Source organism: Lepus europaeus, chromosome 3 (assembly GCF_033115175.1).
Source record: "Lepus europaeus isolate LE1 chromosome 3, mLepTim1.pri, whole genome shotgun sequence".
Lineage (NCBI taxonomy): Eukaryota > Metazoa > Chordata > Mammalia > Lagomorpha > Leporidae > Lepus > Lepus europaeus.
In genome coordinates, this window is record NC_084829.1 from 17,279,123 (window position 1) to 17,299,549 (window position 20,427).

General features: G+C 47.4%; 2 protein-coding genes across 2 annotated transcripts; both read left to right on the top strand.

Moving 5' to 3' along the window:
- The first annotated feature begins 350 nt into the window (after positions 1 to 350).
- On the top strand, positions 351 to 734 carry LOC133754737 (histone H2B type 1-A). Its single transcript, XM_062185177.1, has one exon. The coding sequence runs from the start codon at positions 351 to 353 to the stop codon at positions 732 to 734; it is 384 nt and encodes a 127-aa protein (XP_062041161.1).
- A 5,368-nt stretch (positions 735 to 6,102) lies between these two features.
- LOC133756428 (histone H2A type 1-A) lies at positions 6,103 to 6,498 on the top strand. The gene has a single exon (XM_062187120.1). It carries the CDS (start codon positions 6,103 to 6,105, stop codon positions 6,496 to 6,498), a length of 396 nt encoding a protein of 131 aa, XP_062043104.1.
- Positions 6,499 to 20,427: the final 13,929 nt, after the last annotated feature.

Consider the following 20,427-nt stretch of genomic DNA (forward strand, 5'->3'; position numbering starts at 1 on the left):
CCGTGACGCACGGGCCTAGGCACACCTGGGCTCAGACCCGCGAAGCGATGGGAGCCCAGCGCGGCCCCGGAACGCGGCAGTTACACCCCAGAAACTGCCGTTCAGATGGGGGTGCAGTCTATTTATATTCTGACGGCAGATTGTGGCGTGTCACCTGATTGGCTGAGGGCTATTAGCCAATCAGGGAATCTCGCTGATATCGCCTCATTTACATACCCCCTGTTACCCATCGTCCAATCAGGCGTTGGATGCCCTGTACGTCACTGGAGCGCTGTGCCTATAAATAGGGCCTTTGTTGCGTCGTCGGACGCTGTTGGGTTTTTAACGGCTGTTGGAGGTGAGCTTCCGCCATGCCGGAGATAACTTCGAAGGGTGCCACGATTTCCAAGAAGGGCTTCAAGAAAGCCGTCACGAAGACCCAGAAGAAGGAAGGGAAAAAGCGCAAGCGCAGCCGCAAGGAGAGCTACTCCATTTACATATACAAGGTGCTGAAGCAGGTGCACCCCGACACTGGCATCTCCTCCAAGGCCATGAGCATCATGAACTCGTTCGTCAGCGACATTTTTGAACGCATTTCTGGCGAGGCGTCGCGCCTGGCGCACTACAACAAGCACTCGACCATCACGTCGCGCGAGATCCAGACGGCCGTGCGCCTGCTGCTGCCCGGCGAGCTGGCCAAGCACGCCGTGTCCGAGGGCACCAAGGCCGTCACCAAGTACACCAGCTCCAAGTGAGGTGATCGCCACCTCGCAAGAGACTTCCTAAACCAAAGGCTCTTTTCAGAGCCACCCACCTCTGCTCTAAAGGGCTGTAGGCTGTGCGCGCTGGTTCCGGCCTCATCACCATGATGACAAACCCGTGGGCTAGCGTAGAGGCCTCGCTGTGTAAGAGGGAGCAGAGTGGTTTCTGGCGGCAGTTGACAATCCTTGCGATTCCCTGGCTGCAGAATTCCGATCACTTTGTGCCTGTGTCCGCTTTGTCTTCTTGTTTGCACCTGTGTCTGATGTCCTTAGCCTTTGTTTGGTAATGACGCCCATCCAAAATTACCTCAATTTTGAAAGCCTATGCAAAACGCCCCTGTGCCAAGCAAGGTCGCATTCAAAGGTACTAGAGGTTAAGATCTGGATGTAGTCTTCCGTGGGAAACAATTTACGCCTGTACGCTTCATGTTCTAACTATCCTAAGCAGAAGCTTGAAATTGATTCGAACAAAATTTAGATCACACTATCTTGGCTGAAATATCTTAAATTGTAGACAATGCAAAACCTTTTTTGGTCAATTAACTTCCCCTAACTTTTCTATGAAACATGTTTTTCATAAATTTTTAATGGCCTGCACCTACCTCATCCTAGAAAGTAAACCCCGTGATTTTACGGACCCCTGTTACATTGTTCTCTTAAGTACACACACCATCCAATGGGAGAAAGTTTGAAGAGTGAAAGGAAGGGAAATAAGTTTAAACTTTCCTGGAAAAGAAATTCGGAAGGGGGGGTGGGTGGAGATGCAGCCATTCGTCTCTGCCTCGCCCTTAGGCTCTAAGCTGCTAGTTCTGGCTGACTCTGGGAGCAAAGCAGTGAAGGCTTGGGATGGTCTGGCCCCCTCTGGCCCCCTCTGGCCTTGCCCTGAATACCTCACCTGACACCAGACCAGAAGTTTCCCTTTCGAGAGCTGCTTTTTTTCTTTCCCAGCAAGCCCTTTCTTTTTCTGGGTTCAAAGCCGTTCTGATGACTTCGTGCTGATTACAGCATCCGGGTTTCTAAATAGACCCTTTATCCAGCCCTCAGCTTGCTGGGGCCTCTTATCCTCTCTGCTCAATGACATTGCAAAACCACAGTCCCCGAGCAGGACAGACAGCCAGGATCGCTCTTGCTTCCAGTGCAATTACCCAAACTACAAGACTTGTGACTGTGCCCAAACCCAGTAACACGTATACAGTGACTAATCCACAAACCTTCAAAGAAGTGGTATGTTCAGCATTGATCATGTGCCTCTGTTATCTGGGCGCTGACTTGTGGGCTGAAGAGCCAGCAGTGAACTTTGTAATTGATGCAATTGCCCATGACAATATACCATGGTAAGTGAAATTTAAACCATCTTGTTGGGCAACTGGTGTTGTTAAACTGTGGTAACTGAAATGCGTTTGTATCAAAACAGCACAATGTCACGAGAGCCTCTACCAAGCAAGCATCCACCCAAGAAGCCAGGAAAATTAAATTGAACCAGGTTAAATAATGAGAAAATTTAAAAAACAATAATCATGACAAAAGTAAAAATTCAAAAGTAAAGGCACAATAGATACATATTTTTCAAAGAAATAAAAGATTAATAATGTGGTTTGTTAAAAATAAAGTACACAAAGAATAAAGGAGTTGTTATAAACACAACAGTGACAATCATTAAGAGAAAAATGTGCTTAAAGCCAGATTAAGTTTCTTACAAAACATAACAAAATTTATTTCAAATTAGCAAATCTAAAGGGGACAAATTCATAATAGAAGAAAAGTAGGGGCCAGCCCTGTGGCGTAGCAGGTAAAGCTGCTGCCTGCAGTGCTGGCATCCCATATGGGAGCTGGTTCGTGTCCCAGTTTCTCCACTTCCAATCCAGCTCTCTGCTATGAACTGGGAAAGCAATAGAAGATGGCCTAAGTCCTTGGACCTTTGCACCAGTGTGGGAGACCCAGAGGCTGGCTCTTGGCTTCGGATCAGCACAGCTCCAGACATGGCCATGTGGAGAACACATTCTCTCTCTCCCTCCCTCACTCCCTCCCTCTCTCTCTCTCCCCTCTCTCTCTCTCTCTTCTCTCTCTTCCTCCTTTCTCTGCCTCTGCCTCTCTGTAACTCTGCCTTTCAAATAAATAAGTAAATCTTTAAAAGCAAGAGAAAAGAAAAGAGTTGTCACTTCAAGAAAGAGTCCTAAGTACAAATAGTCACAAAGGAATTTTACCAAAGTTTTAAAAGAGAATTCCAGTGTTGTGCAGTTCTAAACAAGACAGCTACTCTCCCTATTATTTATGAATTGGATTAAGTTATAGCCAAAACTGAACACTGCACATGAAAAATTCAATCTGTAATACTGAAATTTCAAATAATACATTGGTGAGCAGAATTCAGCAGAACACTAACTGAATAGCTTGATGCTCAAGCAGGAATTTATAGAATACAAGGATGGCTTAATATTAGGAAGTCTTTTAAAACAACCCATAACAATATATTTAAAGATGAAATATCTGTAGAAGACATGTAACAAAATTCAATATCCATTCTTGACATGAAGCTCTCAATGAGTAGACGTAGAATTCTTCTTCGCTGTAGTATATATTTAATCGAGAACAATGCAGAACACTCTTCAAAATAATGACACAGAAAGTCTGAGCTCATCCCTGCTATTTCACATTGTCGGAAAGGTGCAAGCCACTAAAACAAGACAGAAATGAGAAGTGAGGCCAAAGGGCACCAAAGTGCTGGTTATTTTCTGGTCATATTGCAAACATGCAAAACCCAACCTAATCTACCAGAAAACGAACTTAAAAATGATCTAGTGAAATGATGAGATACTAAAATGGTACACAGTAAGCAACCTTTCATATAAAACAAAATGTTAGACATGAATAGAGAAATGCCTCATTTGTAGTAACAAAAAATTCCTAGGATTACATTTTTAAAAAAGCAAATTTGGTGCCAGCCCTGTGGCACAGCAGTGTAGCAGGTAAAGCTGCCACCTTCGATGCCAGCATCCCATATGGGCACAGGTTCAAGTCCTGGCTGCTCCACTTCCTATCCAGCTCCCTGCTGATGGCCTGGGAAAGCAGCAGAGGATGGCCCAAGTGCTTGGGGGTCTGCATCCACTTGGGAGACCCAGATGAAGTTCCTGGCTCCTGGCTTGAACCTGGTTCAGCCCTGGCCATTGTGGCCACCTTGGGAGTGAACCAGCAGCTGGAAGATATCTATCTCTATCTCCCTTCTCCCTCCCTCTCTATTTCTCTTTCAGGTAAATCTTTTTTAAAGTCAAATTTCCATGAAAACAACTGACTAGTCCCTATGTGTCATGGATCTCTGCAGATCAGTGACTCCGGGCAGAGGCTAGAGCTGGGCTGTTCTAAAATACGACTTCAGTTGTTCTCTGGGAAGCTTTCCTGGCTCTCAAGAGCCAGTGGCATAAATAGTCTCTTCTTGCCTTTACTCTGTCCTATCTGCATGAATGCATAGAACTCTGAACAGCATAGGGTCAGAGAACAAGAAGGGCAGAGGCAAGAAGAACGCAGACGAGAGAGCCAGGCTCTGATAATGCTATTTGTGGGAGTTCTGTGCCTCATCGGCGGCACTACCTCAGCCAGTTCAGTTGGTGCTATACTGGCACTCCATGTATGGACAAGCTGCATCACGTTTGGTCTGAAAAGGGGCTTTTATTAGCACTTCTATTTACCTTTTGCCCAAATAATCCTGCGTTCTCCAGGAACCAGAGTAGCCTGTTAAATGTAATGATAGTATTAACCAAGATTTGGGATCTGTGGGACATCTTCTGCTTCCCAGCGCCTTAAATGGACATCCGGATCTTCAGCTAGAAATGATGGTGTCCCCTACACAATGTGGTCACAGAATCTCCATCGGTCATGGCCTCTGAGACGGCCCAGCTGAGGCCAACAGGGGCTCTGTAGGAGTGCTCTCAGGATGTACAGGAGGATGGGACACAGCGTTCTACTGTACAGACACTACCAAACAGCACCGAAGCCTTCTAAACTCATGCTGTGGATTTTAATGTACAAATGACAGGATTTCAGAAACCAGTAATGTGAGCCTTAAGGTTAATTCAGCGTTAGTGCTTGTCATTTGGTGATGCACAGCCACTATTTCTAATGATCCGGCAAGTGTTCACACCACACCTCGTAAGGAAAGTGGAAATTGTTAACTCCTGTTTGCTAATTGTCTTTAGGTAACGTTACAACATGTAGTACCTGAGAAACATAGCAAGGCTTCTACATACACAGGGCAACGTACCTTTATGAATAGTGCGGATAACTTTATAAAGGGCATTAAAGAAACCTTAACCTCGCAGCTTGAGGGGAGCCTGCAGGAGCAGTTCTCACCTGCACAGCACTGTTAGGGTTAAGAAAATCAGCTTCATGTACCCCAAAAGGCAGCTCTAGGGCCTTCCAGGCATTTCTTTCAAATATAGATTGGCCCCTCGGCATCCATCATAGCACTGCTGCTCTCTCAAAGACACCTCTCTGGGTAGTGTGGCTTCTACAGGTGCTCCTGTAACTAAACCCTTGCCCTGGTGCCCAAGTTTGATTGCAGCTTTGAACTAGAAGAGGAAGCTTGGGAGGATACAAGTAACCATTTCAACTCCAGAAATCTAGGCCACTAATGTCGTTGCAGCCTTAAGCACTGGAGGGTCTGAATCTCCCAAGACCACCCCGGGACCCTCCTGAGACCACTAGGAGGAGCCTACAGCTCTTCCTTCGGGAAGTCATGTGTCTGAAAAGAACCTTTGGGCCATGAACTTATTTGGGACATTTACGTGGACTCGGTGACAGCCGTGGGGCCTCCAGACACCATCTGCTTGGCCAGCTCCCCAGGAAGCAGCTGGCGCACGGCTGTGTAGGCCTTCCTGGGTGTGACAGTGGAGCAACCATTGTCCTGTGCCACCTGCGGCACCTCTCTGGAAATGCGCTCGAGGACGTCACTAACAACGTTGGGAAAAACTCGTGTCTGCGGGCACCTGCTTAGCACCTGGCAGACATGAAAACAGCTCTCTTTCAGGCAGCTCTTCCACTGTCTTTCTCCTGCTGGGTATTTGCGGCAGTTTTGAAACCTCCCTTGGAAAGACTGGCAGCCTTGGAGATAATCTTAGACCTAACTAAATATGCAGCTCCGGTGTTTGAGTAAAAACCGTCTGGGAGCAGGAAGACTGTTAATTACGCGCGCGGCTCTACAATAACCGTTAACGATCTGATGCCTGATTGGGCAACCGTTAGTGACATGTATGCAAATTAGGTGATTCCAGTAAGGCTTTCTGATTGGATAGATGGCCCTTAGCTGGCCTATAAATAGGCCCAGTCTCAGCGCTGAGGCTTGATTCTGCGAGGAGCCAGTTTGTTGGTCATGTCTGGCCGAGGGAAGCAGAGTGGCAAGGCGCGTGCCAAGGCGAGGACCCGCTCCTCCCGGGCCGGGCTGCAGTTCCCCGTGGGCCGCGTCCACCGCCTGCTGCGCAAGGGCAACTATGCAGACCGGGTGGGCGCCGGCGCCCCGGTGTACCTAGCGGCCGTGCTCGAGTACCTGACGGCCGAGATCCTGGAGCTGGCGGGCAACGCGGCGCGCGACAACAAGAAGACGCGCATCATCCCGCGCCACCTGCAGCTGGCCATCCGCAACGACGAGGAGCTCAACAAGCTCTTGGGTGGGGTGACGATCGCGCAGGGCGGCGTGCTGCCCAACATCCAGGCCGTGCTGCTGCCCAAGAAGACAGAGAGCCACCGCCACAAGGCGCAGAGCGTGTGATGCCTCCGAGCGACAAATCCAACCGGAGGATGTGAATTGCCAAAAGGCTCTTTTCAGAGCCACTCAGAGTCTCAGGGAAGGCTGTGCATAGGCTGAGGGCTAACGTAATTGTCCAGGAATTGTTACCATCGTAGTTTAGCCATGGGACCCTCCAGAGGCTCCTGGGTTCTGTAAGTGCGTTACTTGGGTACTGGAAGCGATGTAAGGCCCTTAAATACTGGGAAAATCTCTTTTAAAAACTTGGCTTTTGTGGGCCAGGGTAGACCTCTTGGAACAGCTGTTGTGGCAGGGGCAATGGCCTTTTGGAGTCGCCACACTCCCGTTTCTGGGGCGCTCGGGAGGAGCGGACTCCCGTGCTGTAACATGACCTTGCAGGCCCTGAGGCTGTGTGCACAGCTCCAGCTTGTACTGCCGCGGGTCCAAGGCTGTATGGTGTGGTTACAAGCGGCGCGGATGCGTAATCCTGAGCTTCCTAGTTCAGTCGGGGCAGCTGTCTCACGAGCCTGTGTGGGTTTTTTTTCATTCTGAGCTCCGCTCCTACAAGATAAGCGCTCAAGGCTAAGTTCAGTGCACAAGTGAGTAGACTGCAAAGTGAGCGAACGTACGTTCGCACGTGAGTGTGGGCGACCCCACAGACACCCATCACGAAGGGGCCAGAGTTGCCTGTGACAGTGCATGGGAGGCCCGAAAAGGACCCAAAAGTAAGCGCCAGAAAAAAAAAAACTGTAAAGGCGGGGCCGCTCCCACGTGTAACGGTCACCGTTCTGGGGTACGGGAGCCTTAACGGCGGCGTCTGGGCGGGTTTCCTGTGCGTGAGGCTTTCTGGGAGTTCCATGGCGCCTCTACTCCACGTGACCATAGCGGCTTTTCCTCCTTCAGGTCCCGGATGGGACCCAGGTGAATCATGGGAAAATGGGTGGACTCGATTGACAAGAAAGGGGTGGAGTTACGAAGCAGGGCTAGAGCAGAAATGACTGGGAACATCCTTTGGCTAACCTGTTCCTACCTAATCTTCCTGCCTAGGTCACCCATATCTGTTTACACTATATTAGGCATTCTAACAAAGTTGTGGGGTTTCTCAAAGTTCTTCTGGAGAAATATTTCCAAATAGGTTTATATCAGTCTCATGAAATCTTTATAGAGTTGATGTAAGGCAAGCTAATCATCCCATTTGGTGAAGCCATTGAGACTTTGACATGTGTAACTTCGTACACTTTGAAGGAATTGGATTTTTTTTCCCATTGTAGAGCAAAATATATCACAGGAGTCTTAAACCAAATGTGATGGTAAGATACCAGTGTCAGTCTCATCAGAGGCAGGAGTGTAACAAGAAGGCCACCTTGCAGGTATTTAAAATTATTCAGTAATTTGGGGAAATAAATATTTCAAAAATGTTAACTACTAAAAGACAAAATAGCTTGTTGATCTGCTTGAACTCTACATATCCATGTAAATTGGATAGCCAGGTATCATTTATCAAGTCTGTATCTGCAAAACAAAAATTAGTGCACAATATTCAACAGTTTACCTTATCTTAAAAATTCTTATTGGTTACCTCCAAAAAGAAAAAGATATTGCTAGAGATCTACACATGATAAAACATGTATAGAAGCAAATAAGGATACAAGTGTAAAGTTCTATAAGAATAAACTACACAATACATGAATAAAGCCAACCCAGTTATGGACAGAGCCTACATTCCTTGAATTAATCTACATAAATATTAAGGTATGCAATTGGGGAGAACCAAAAAAAGAAGGAGCGGGGATTTTTGAAAACAAAAGGAAATTGCAAATATTACCAAACTGCAAAAATTACCAAACCAAGTAATGTTTAAAACATGTCAAATGTGAAACCTTTAAGATCAGGAAAGAATAGTTGTTAAATGAATGAATAAGTAGATGAGGAATATAAGACAAACCTAAAGAGAAGAATTATGAATAATTTATGTGGATACTCCTGCATCAAGGGGGTGGAATTAAAGACCCCCCAACTTACCAGAGCAGAATATATGTGGAATAGTACAGGAGAACAGATTTGATTTTATAGGAGAGAAACCTGGCCATTACCTCAAACCAAATGTCCAAGATCAGCATCATTGGTTATAATGCATGTTGATAAATTATCCTTTCGACACAATGTGCTGAGAAGGGCAGTCTACCTTTTTGATCATCTTCCCAGTCTAATCATGAGAAAAACAAGCAAGTCCAGATTGATAAACTTCTACCAAATACTTGATTATGACTCTTCAAGCCATTAAGGTCATCACAAACAATGAAATTCTTAGAAATTGTCCCAGTCCCAAGGAAACTAACAAGACTTTATGACTAACTGTGATTTTTCAACAGGGTTTATTTATTTTGTGGGGCCAGCGTTGTGGCATAGTGAGTAAAGCCGCCACCTGCAATCCCGGCATCCCATATGGGCACTGGTTCAAGTCCTGGCTGCACCACTTCTGATTCACCTCCCTGCTAATGTGCCTGGGAAAGCAGTGGAGGATGGCCCAAGTGCTTGGGTCCCTGCACCTATGTGGGAGACCCAGAAGAAGCCCAACCCAGCCCTGGCTGTTGCAGACATTTGTAGACTATACCGGTGAATGGAAGACCTTTTTCTCTGTGTCGTCCTCTGTCTCTCTCTCTAGGGGGGTGACAGAGAGAAACTCCCATCTGCTGGTTTACTCCCCAAATGCCCACCAGAGTAAGGCCGATCCAAAGCCAGGAGCCAGGAACCCCATCTGTATGTCCTATATGGGAGGCAGGAATTGAAGTGCTTCACCCACCATGCCTTGCTTCCCAGGAGCATTCACAGGAAGCTGGATGAAGTGCAGGGCAGGCAGAACTCAAACTGGCGGCCAGCGCCGTGGCTTAACAGGCTAATCCTCCACCTTGCAGCACCAGCACACTGGGTTCTAGTCCCGGTTGGGGCGCTGGATTCTGTCCCGGTTGCCCCTCTTCCAGGCCAGCTCTCTGCTATGGCCCGGGAAGGCAGTGGAGGATGGCCCAAGTGCTTGGGCCCTGCACCCGCATGGGAGACCAGAAGCACCTGGCTCCTGGCTTCAGATCAGCAAGATGCGCCGGCCATTGGAGGGTGAACCAAGGGAAAAAAGGAAGACCTTTCTCTCTGTCTCTCTCTCTCTCTCTCTCACTATCCACTCTGCCTGTCAAAAAAAAACAAAAAAACAAAAAACAAAAAAACAACTGGCACTCTGATATGGAAGGCAGATGTCCCAAGCAGCAACATAACCCACTGCACCAAACGCCCACCTCCACTGTGATATAGTTTAGATGGGATTGTGGACCAGGAAAAAAAAAAGGCATTAGGTAAAATTTAGCAAAATCCAAATGAAGTATGGAGTTTGGCTCAGAGTAATGCACTAATTTTGGTTCCTTGGTTGCGACAAATGTGCCAGTCTAAAGTAAGATTATTAACAGGAGGTCCAGAGGTATACACAAAGCATCTATAGTATTTGTGGAATTTTCTGAAAATCTAAAATTGTTCTAAGTTAACAATTCTATTGAAAACAAAACAAAATAAACTCATGCTTATCAAAAGAATCCCAAATCCAAAAGCAAACGGATAAAGAAACTGCAGTAGGCTACATAGCTCTTAACCTGGTCTGGAGGTTTGTGCCCTCCACAACAAACAAGCAAGTTACTTGCAGCTGGTGGTGGGTGATGATGGAGAGTGCTAGCCAGTTCCCCAGTTATCAACAGGCAAATGGCTTCCTGGAACTGCTTGTAGCTGACAATTAGCATACTTACAATGAGAGGGCCTTCCATCACTTGGGTGGCTTCTGTGAAGATCCCGATGTTGGGTTGGACATGCCTTGAGGCGTGTGGACCTCTGTGACATTTCTGGTGCTTTTCCCTTCTTTTTGTCTTCAATTGAAAAATAGTAATTACAAATATATGATAAAATGTGGTGTTTTGATCAATGTACAGTACACATTATAGAAAGAATTGATCCAATTTACCTATCCATCACCTCACCAATTTATTATTTTTTCCTGATGAAAACATTAAAAAAATCTAAAAGCACAGGAAAACAGAAACAAAAATGAAATAAATGGGATTGCACCAAGCTAAAAACCTTCTCCAAGAAAACACCAAAGAGACAACCACGGACAGGAAGAAAATATTTACAAACACCTGATAGATAAAGTGTTGATATTCAAAATACATAAAGAACTCAACTCTATAGCAAGAAACAAACCGGTCTTGAAGCGTGTAAAGTATCTGAACAGACATTTCTCAGAGGAGATTCGAATGACCAACAGATGAAAACGTGCTCGTCATCACTAATTTCCCAAGAAGTGAGAATCAAAGCCACAGTGAAATACCAACTCATGCCTGTTAGGATGGCTTTTTGTGGAAAAGATGAATGGCGTGTTGGTGAGGCTATGGAGCAAAGGAACCCCTCGCCACTGTGAGCAGGCATGTAAGTCACTACAACCTTTCTTCTGGTTTTGATGGTCACTTCCTTGGAGCCTTTCTTACATATGACGATGAACTTGCAAAATTATTCAGAAATAAGAGACAACCCTGCCCACTACAATGAGGAAGGGAGGACAAGGACAACCCCATCCGCTACCATGAGGAAGAGGGGGACACGGTGTAAAGCCATGGGGTCTAGTTACATGGTTCATATATTCAAATGAGATCTTGGGATAAAAATCAGTTTCTCATTAGAATAAAAACAAGAGTCAAAATGCAAATAAGCCATCTCGGGTCAACTCCATGTTGTACTCGTAGTTGGCAGTAACCACTCCGAGAGCAAAGGAGGTCAGCACAGCTGAGAGGGAACTTAATCAAAAGCAAATGGAGGTGGGGGGAGGGGCGGCGGGGAGTACATCAGAGTGCCTGGCTTCAATCCGGGTCTGCCTCCGACTCTGGCTTGCTGCTAGCGCGTATCCTGGAAGAACAGCGATGACTCAGAGATTGGGCTCCAATCACCCACGTGGGAGACCTAGACTGAGTGCAGGACTCCCAGCTTCTTTCAGCCTGGCCTAGTCTGGGCCTGCCATTGCATCTGGGGAGTGAGCAGAGGGTGGGAAGAGCTCTCTCTCACACACACACACACATTCTCTCTCTCTCTCTTTTTGTCTCTGCCTCTCAAATAAATAATTTTTTTAAAGATGAAAAAATAATTTAAAAGAAAGCAAATGTTGGGAGGGAGAATGACTGTGGAAAGTGATGCGCCTGAGAGGACACCTTCACGTGCACAGACTATGATCCGGCAGTTTGATTGGCTCGTATGTCAGCAGCAGCTCCGGGCAGGTGTTTTAAGCAGTGGGTGAGCTGCCTCTTGGGATCCCACATCCAAGTGCCTGGGACTGAGTGCGGCCTCCACTTGCAGTGCATCTTCCTGCAGTGTGCAGGGAGGCAGCAGATGAACTAGGCCAGGAGCTGGTTAGGTCCAGGCGAGCTGGAGTTTTTGCCAGCCCTGCACTGTCACTTTATTCCTTCACCTGTCGGCTTCATAGACCCACAGTCCCAGGATGCACCTGTGTCTCATCCAGAACCAGGAAGGAAGACGCCATGATGACCACATGGAAGTTAAATTCCACATGAATGTGTGTGCACCCGCCTTCTCTCGCTTATAAGTAAATCCTGTTCTCATTTGTGCACTATACTATACCTCTGATTTGAGTTCTTTTTTATTTTTTTTATTTTTTAAAGATTTTATTTATTTGAGAGGCAAGAGTTATAGACAGAAAGAGAAAGACAGAGACAGGGAGAGAGAGGTCTTCCATCTGGTGGTTCACTACTCAATTGGCCGCAATGGCCAGAGCTATGCTGATCCAAAGCCAGAAGCCAGGAGCTTCTTCCAGGTCTCCCACGCAGGTGTAGGGGCCCAAGGACTTGGGCCATCTTCTACTGCTTTCCCAGGCCACAGCAGAGAGCTGGATTGGAAGAGGAGCAGCTGGGACATGAGCAGGTGCCCATATGTGATGCTGGCACCACAGGCAGAGGCTTATCTGGCTATGCCACAGTGCTGGCCCCATGAAATAAAAACTATTTTTTATAAAGCTAGAGGAAAATGTACAAAATTAAAAATAAATCTATCAAAAAAGTGAAATCATAAATGCCCTTTTCCTCTCAATTTTCTACATTGCTGTTATCTTGTAAAAAATATTGCTATTGTGAAAAAAAAGATGGACCCCAGAGCTAAAATGTTTTTAATACTGAATCCTACCAGTCATATGTGTCTTCTATGTTTTAGGCACTGTGATAGGCCAAACATGTAAGACATTATATAAAGCTTTATAGTTTAGGCCGGCGCTGCAGCTCAATAGGCTAATCCTCCGCCTGCGGCGCCAGCACCCCGGGTTCTAGTCCTGGTATGGGTGCCGGATTCTATCCCGGTTGCCCCCCTTTCAGGCCAGCTCTCTGCTATGGCCCTGGAGTGCAGTAGAAGATGGCCCAAGTCCTTGGGCCCTGCACCCACGTGGGAGACCAGGAGAAGCTCCTGGCTTATAATTTAATGGAAGAGACAGACCCAAAAATGACCAACTTCCACTGGTATGTGTTAAGCGCTGTCAGTGGTTGAATTGGGCCGCAACAGGTAACAGAGGGAAACCTAATGATCCGCAGGTGGGGGGAATGTTTTAGGAGTGCTCCACAGGTGATGTGAGGTATGACAATCATCCTGAGTGATGTATAGCACTATTTAAACAAAGAATGGCAAGAGGAAAAATGGGGGGGGGGGGCGGTTAGACACATATTACAGACACAGATGAATGAACGTAAAATGGGTTCAAGCAATTTTAGGTAGACTGATGAACCAACTGCAGGTGAGAATGTGCGAAGAGCTTAGCACAGCTCCTTAAGCTACGGAAGCTGGTTAAATTCTGAACGCTAGGGGGAGCAGGTGAGAGGTGTTAACCAGAGACCCCGCCCATGGAGACAGGGAATGCGGTTAAGTAAAACCTGGTGATGGAGGTGGGCCCTGCAGAACAGCCGGGCTTAGCTGCTGCCTGCAATGTCAGCATCCCACAGCCACTTCCCATCCAGCTCCCTGCTAACGCAACTGGCAAACAGCGGGACATGGCCTGAGTGCTGGGGCCCCGGCACCCACCTGGGAGCTCTGGATGGAGTTCTGGGATCCCGGCTTTGTCCTGGCCCAGCTCCAGTCATTGAGGCCACTTGAAGAGGGAACCCGCGGATGGAAGATCTTTCTGGTGCCCTCTCCTCCCTGAACTCCCAGACTCAAAGGTTTATGATTTGTTCCACAAATACTGAGAAATTACAAGGTGCCAGCCACAGTTCTAATCCTTGCTATTCTATTCTAAGTGATCTACAGGTGCGTTGTGTTTTCTGTCTCCTGCAGTGGGTCGTAAACTCGAGTTTCCAGCAGTGGAGAGTACAGAACGAGTCAGGCAAGGCCATGTCCTCACAGAGCCGGGTTCCTCATTCTCCCCCACCACTTTCCTCTGTCACCAGGCTTCTCTTGTTGTTTTAAGATTTATTTATTTAACTGAAAGGCAGAGTTACAGAGCAGGAGGGAGAGAAATTTTTCATTGACAGTTGCTTTTGCCTAAAGAACTCTGAAAATATGATCCCAGTGTTCTGTGACTTCTGTGGTTGCTGATGAGAAACCCAGGATTTTGTAGGGCAGGCAAAACCTTACCTCCACCCTCTTGGGATTTTTTGTTTTCATGTAGGCTTGAGAATTAAATTGACGTAAGACATATCAACATTAAAAAAGCATACACACTTATTTAATATGTACAAGTTTTGCATGGCCAGGGAGCCTGCATAAGGAAATGAAGACCCTCCTGAATTGTGGAAAGAGCAATCAATTATGAAATTTCTCATTCTGGGGTAACTGGGTAGACATGTGACCAGAAGATAAAGATTATGTAATAAAATACGTGCAGATTTCCCTCAGCCTGAATCGCTCATTGCTACTTAGAAGAGTGATCCTTTCCTTCTGATGTAGGGAGAGCATCTTCCAGATTGGAATTTCATCTCCCTCTTTTCTTATACCTGTTTTTCAAATGCCTTTAATTCAAAGTCAAGTCTCCCAAGGTAGCACATTTTAGATTGGGGGTTCTGAATCCTTTCAATGTAATTTCTTGTAAAGGGCAAAACTAGCATATAATATGCCTCAGCTGCTAGTAAAGTGTAATTGTTCATAGCAATCTTTTTTTAACATTAGTAATTGCTACCAATGTGGTAATCATAAAGGTCAAGTGAAAATCTTACATCATGCTTGAGTCATATTATTTTGTTTATAGCCAACCAGGTAAGAATGTCAGTATCACTTTTCTTCTTGTTTATCATCATTCCTGTTAGCTAACCTTTTGTCTAAATTCATTATCTATGAAAACAATGGGACAGGGCCAGCGCTGCACCTCACTAGGCTAATCCTCTGCCTGCGGCGCCGGCACCCCGGGGTTCTAGTCCCGGTTGGGGTGCCGGATTCTGTCCCGGTTGCTCCTCTTCTAGTCCAGCTCTCTGCTGTGGCCCGGGAGTGCAGTGGAGGATGGCCCAGGTGCTTGGGCACTGCACCCGCATGGGAGACCAGGAGAAGCACCTGGCTCCTGGCTTCAGATGGATGCAATGCACTGGCCGTAGCAGCCATTTGGGCAGTGAACCAACAGAAGGGGAAGACCTTTCTCTCTCTCTCTCCCTCTCTCTCTCTCTCTCACTAACTCTGCCTGTCAAAAAAAAGAAAGAAAGGAAGAAAGAAAGAAAGAAAGAAAGGAAGGAAGGAAGGAAGAAAGAAAGGAAGAAAGAAAGAAAGGAAGAAAGAAAGAAAAAAAGAAAGAAAGAAAGAAAACAATGGGACAAAATTCTATGATTTTTTTTCTTCCTTTCTATCTAGAAAATCCTAGAGAAAGAAAAGCTAGAAAATTACAATGAAAGGATTCAAGAAGGAAGCTAAGTAGTGGGCTAAGCTCTGCCTGTGGTGCTGGCCTCCCATATGGATGCTGGTTCAAGTTCTGGCTGCTCCTCCTCCATTCAGCTCCCCGCTGGTGGCCTGGGAAAGCAGTGTAGATGGCCCAGCTGCGTGGGTTCCTGCACCAGCATGGGAGTTCCTGACTCCTAGTTTTGGACTCACCCCTCTCTGGCCATTGCGGCCATCTGGGGAGTGAACCAGTAGATGGAAGACCTCTCTCTCTGTCTCTCCTTCTCTCTGTCTGGAACTCTACATCTCAAATAAATAAATACATCTCTTTTTTTGAAGAAGAAGGAATCCAAATACAAAAATCACTAAGATTTCTATTTATTAAAAGTAGTCAGAAAACTTAATAATAGAGTACCTTTTACTATTTTCCCAAAAGAAAATAAAAAAGGACATCTGGAGATGAATCATGAAACAAGTGTAAACGATCTGTAAGGGAAATTATAAATTTTTCAAGAGGCATATAACGATTTCAAAAACATCAAAGGATGCTTCTCCTTAATTATGTATTCACATTTTATATAAAGTTGTTCCTTAACTTATAGTGGGGTTATGTCCTGGTAGACCCAACTTACCTTGAAGAAGTTGCAAGTTGAAAATGCATTTGTTACATCCAGCTTACCATAGATCCTAGCTCAGAGCACTGGGCACCGCCAAGCAAAGATGGGCTCCACTTGTGACTGCAGGGCTGCCTGGGAGCTGTGCCCACTGCCAGCTGTCCTGCATCTGAGCGAGGACTGGACCACATATTGTTAACTGGGGAAAAGATCCAAATCCAAAACCTAAGTATAGTTTCTGCAGAATGAATATCACTTCTGCACCGTTGTAGTTTCAGAAAGTCATAAATTAAGCCATCATAAGTCAAAGACTGCACATATCTTGTTTTAATCTATATAAACTTTTTTTAAAGATTTATTTGAAAGGCAGACCTACAGAGAGACAGAGGCAGAGGCAGAGGGAGGGAGGGTGGGAGGAAGGGAAGGAGAGAGAAAGAGAGAGAGAGAGATGTAGGTAGGTCTTCTATCTGCTGGTTCACTCCCCAAATGGCCACAATGGCCAGAGCTTGGCCTATCTGAATTCAGGAGCCAGGAGCTCCTTCTGGGTCTCTCACGCGGGTGCAGGGGCCCAAGGACTTAGGCCATTTTCCACTGTTTTCCCAGGCCATAGCAGAGAGCTGGATCGGACGTGGAACAGCCAGGACTAGAACCGGCACCCATATGAGAAGCTGGCACTGCAGATGGTGGCTTTACCCACTATGCCACAACGCTCCCCCCTACTTTTAATTTAATGCAATTCTAATTGTATTGCATTAGAGCTAAAGAATGGCATGTGAGAAGAGAACACATAGATTTATCCTGAAAACATAGATGGGATTTTATATCATCTGGTTTTAAATGCTTATGTGATAGTGGTCTTTTAAATGAGGGGAGGAAGGCTTTTTTTAAAAAAAGTTACCATAAAATGATGCCATTCTTCATTATTTAAAAGAATGCAAATTCAATGAGACTAATAACCTGCTACAACAAAGTGTCACTTTCATTTGTTCAAGTGGTAAACGAAAACCATTCTTTACATTTTACTTTATTATTTTTATTTTCACTTCATTTCAAAGCACAAACAGACATACAGAGATTTTCCATCTACTTGTTTTGCTCCCCTAATGCCTACAACAGCCACAGCTGGGCCAGGCTGAAGCCAGGAGCCCAGCACTGCATCGGAGTCTCCCATGTGGGTGGCAAGGGCCCAAGCACTGGAGTCATAATTGATATGGGTCCTGGGGTCTCAATCTTTAATCCAGGATTTAACCTGGATTAAACCAGCACCCACATGGGGTGCTGGCACTGCAGGCGGCAGCTTAACCCAGTACGCCACAGTGCTGGCCCCGAAATGGAAGTTCTTTATAAAAACATACGCATGATCTTATTGTTAAAAACATATTCATGATATGGTGTACCTCGGGGCAACGTGACGTCCTGTTCTACTAGGGCGATGGTTGGGATGCCTGGGGGACGAGCCACACCCCAGTCATGGTGTCTATCCCTCATGCTGTATTCCCGCGACTCTCGTCGCCTCGGAGCTACACAAGCCAGCGCTGGCTGCTTTCTGGGCTCTCTCAGCTGCAGGCTAAGTGGGCACCTGCAGAGGAGGCTCCCTCTGCCCTGGCAGCTGTACTGAGGCTTGGGAGACGGACTCAGCCTGAATCCTAGGCTTCTGTGGGCCCTGCTGTCACTGGTAAGTACCATGAATAGACCTGATTCGTGTGACTTGTGTGTGTGAGTGTTCTGCCTCTACACTCAGACAAGTACGAAAGCGCAGCCAAAGACACAGCGGGCTGATGTGGGAATGAGCACACAGTGACCTTGCTTTCCAAGAGGTTGCATCTTGACCATGTCCACTCTGGGCAGCAAAAGGCTGCCGAGTGCCCTGGGTGGCCATTCGCAGCCTGCATGCTAGCAGGGGATCCGGGGTCACCTTTCCAAAGGCCGCTGGCCATCCCCTAAGTTAACACGTGCTGGTCACTTCTTTTGCAGCTCTGGCCTGTGATGTGGCCGATGCGAGGGACAAAGGGCCTCCACCCTTTCCTACAGACGGGGCCTGGGTGAGGATGGCACGTCCCGTCTCTGCGTTCTGGGTGGTTTCCTGTGACTCTCATTGGCTATGCAGGAGCGAAGAGGCACTCCTGTCCAGTGCCCACAGCCAGTGGGGTGTGAGTGGCAAGTCCTGGGTTTGAGTCCCGGCTCTGTCCCTCTGTCCCTGAGGGACCAGGGGAAGTGTCTTGACCTCTCAAGCCTCTGTTTTTCATCAGTAACCTGGAAGGAAGATTCCCTCAGAAAGGTTATGTGGCTCTTAACTGCTGACTACTTTGCAAACCCAAACCATAAGCCCCCTCTCCTTCACTTGGTGCACCCTGCCTGCCCAGGATTTACCAATGGACTTCTGTTGTGTGCTCTTCAGTTGACAGATAGTGGGAGATGGAGTCACACTTGCTGAGCACCTACTGTGTGTCAATTCTGCAGTCACCACTACGCCCATCAAGACACAAACACAGAAAAGCCTTCTAAGAGGGGACGAGGGGCTGAGCACCCGGGAACCCACTTCCTGCCGCCCCTGCTGCCTGTGTTTCTGTCTTCATGCAGCTGGAGAACTTGGACACACTCCCGTCAGCCTGACCGGGAGGAGATGCAGAAGCTGAGGGGTGTGGAGCAAGCACGCTACAAAAGCAGAGAAGGCTTTTCCCATGACAACTACAGCAGCCGAGGGTCCTGGCTTAGTCTAGCTCAGGGCTTCCAGGCTCAGATTTGGGGACAAAAATCCTTATGGCAGATTCACCTGTGAAAGCCAACAGGGTGCCTGCAGGTGGTACAGGACATCAGTGGGGGAACAGATCGGGGGGTGCTATGGACTGAACTGTGTCCTCCCCAAATTCATGCACTGAAGCTCTACCTTCCAACATGATGGCATCTGGACGTGGGACTTTTGAGTGTAGATAAGGTCACCAGAGTGTTCCCTCCCTGCTGCTCTCTCTGCCCCATGAGGACCCAGAGGAGGCAGCCATGTGCTAACCAGAAAAAGACCTTTCACCAGAACCCAACCATGCCGGTGCCCCGATCTTGAATGCCCAGCCTCCAGGCCTTCAGGAAATTTCTGTTGTTTAATCCACCCAGTCTGTGACACTTGGCCATAGCAGCCTGAGCACATTGACACAGTGCACAGTCGTGACTGCAAAGGCTCTGCGGCCTCGTAGGAACGCCTCTCATCACTCTTTTTGTTTGTTTGTTTGTTGACAGGCAGAGTGGACAGTGAGAGAGAGAGAGACAGAGAGAAAGGTCTTCCTTTGCCATTGGTTCACCCTCCAATGGCTGCCGCGGCTGGCGCGCTGCGGCCAGCCCACCACACTGATCCGACTTGGGCCATTCCTCCACTGCCCTCCCGGGCCACAGCAGAGAGCTGGACTGGAAGAGGAGCAACCAGGACAGAATCTGGTGCCCCGACTGGGATTACAACCCGGTGTGCTGGCGCCGCAAGGCGGAGGATTAGCCTAGTGAGCCGCAGCGCCGGCCCTCTCATCACTCTTGCTGGAACCTCCAATCTCTTTTCACCTTGCTTGTCTCCACACTCCCTCTAAAAGGAGCTGCTCTGGCATCTGGAAGGGAGATCGCAATGGAAAAGAAAAAAAAAAAAAAACCACCTGGCTGGACTAGAATCTCCAGAGCGACCGCTAGCCCAGGGAGCGCCCTTGGGAGAATGAGGACGCATGCTTGCTCGCCCACTGTGGCCTGGCACAGCCCTGAACCTATAGCAGGACACCTGGAGCCTGGGCTGAATTCCAGTCCTCCTGGCCCGGCACCCTGGCCCTCCTGGCCCGGCATGGAGTGCATTACCAACAAACGTGGAAGCTCCATGTCTTCACAAAGCACTTAGTGTGTGGTACGCTGGTTGTCTTTTTTTTTTTTTTTTTTTTTTTTTTTAGCATCTTCAATCCTGCACAGTTTCAAATGATCCCGTAAATAATTGCCACAAACTCAGTGGTTGTGGGTTGATGACAGATTATTCCCAAATTTCCTAAGTTGAACATTTATTATCTCAGAGGAACTGGGAGGCATCTTTTCTGGGTAGTTTCAGCACAGACCCTCTGAGGGGGTCATGGTGACACGGCCAACCATGGCTGCAACCGGCTCCAGGCTTGAGCAGGCTGGAGATCCATTTCCAAGTTCACTCCCAGGGCTGTCAGCCAGGGGCATCAGTTCTTGCTGTTGGACCCCTGTCGGGCTGCTCACAGCAGCTGACTTCCCCAAAGCAAGCAGTCCAGGAGAGGGCAACCCTGTGGCCCAGAGGGAAGCTGCTTGTCTTTTAGACCTAACTTTAGACCATGGTTCCTTCAGTCACGCACCCTAACTGTGGTACAGAGTGACAACCCGGAGGGGGGGACTGTTTGCCTCCTTTGCCGAACGAACGAGAACACTTTGGGTAACCTTGTATTGGTTGGCTGAAGCTGTTCAGTGTTTTGCCAGCTGTCAG

What these genes read in the sequence shown, in the direction of transcription:
- LOC133754737 (XM_062185177.1), top strand. Translation starts at nt 351, where the DNA reads ATGCCGGAGATAACTTCGAAGGGTGCCACGATTTCCAAGAAGGGCTTC.
- LOC133756428 (XM_062187120.1), top strand. Translation starts at nt 6,103, where the DNA reads ATGTCTGGCCGAGGGAAGCAGAGTGGCAAGGCGCGTGCCAAGGCGAGG.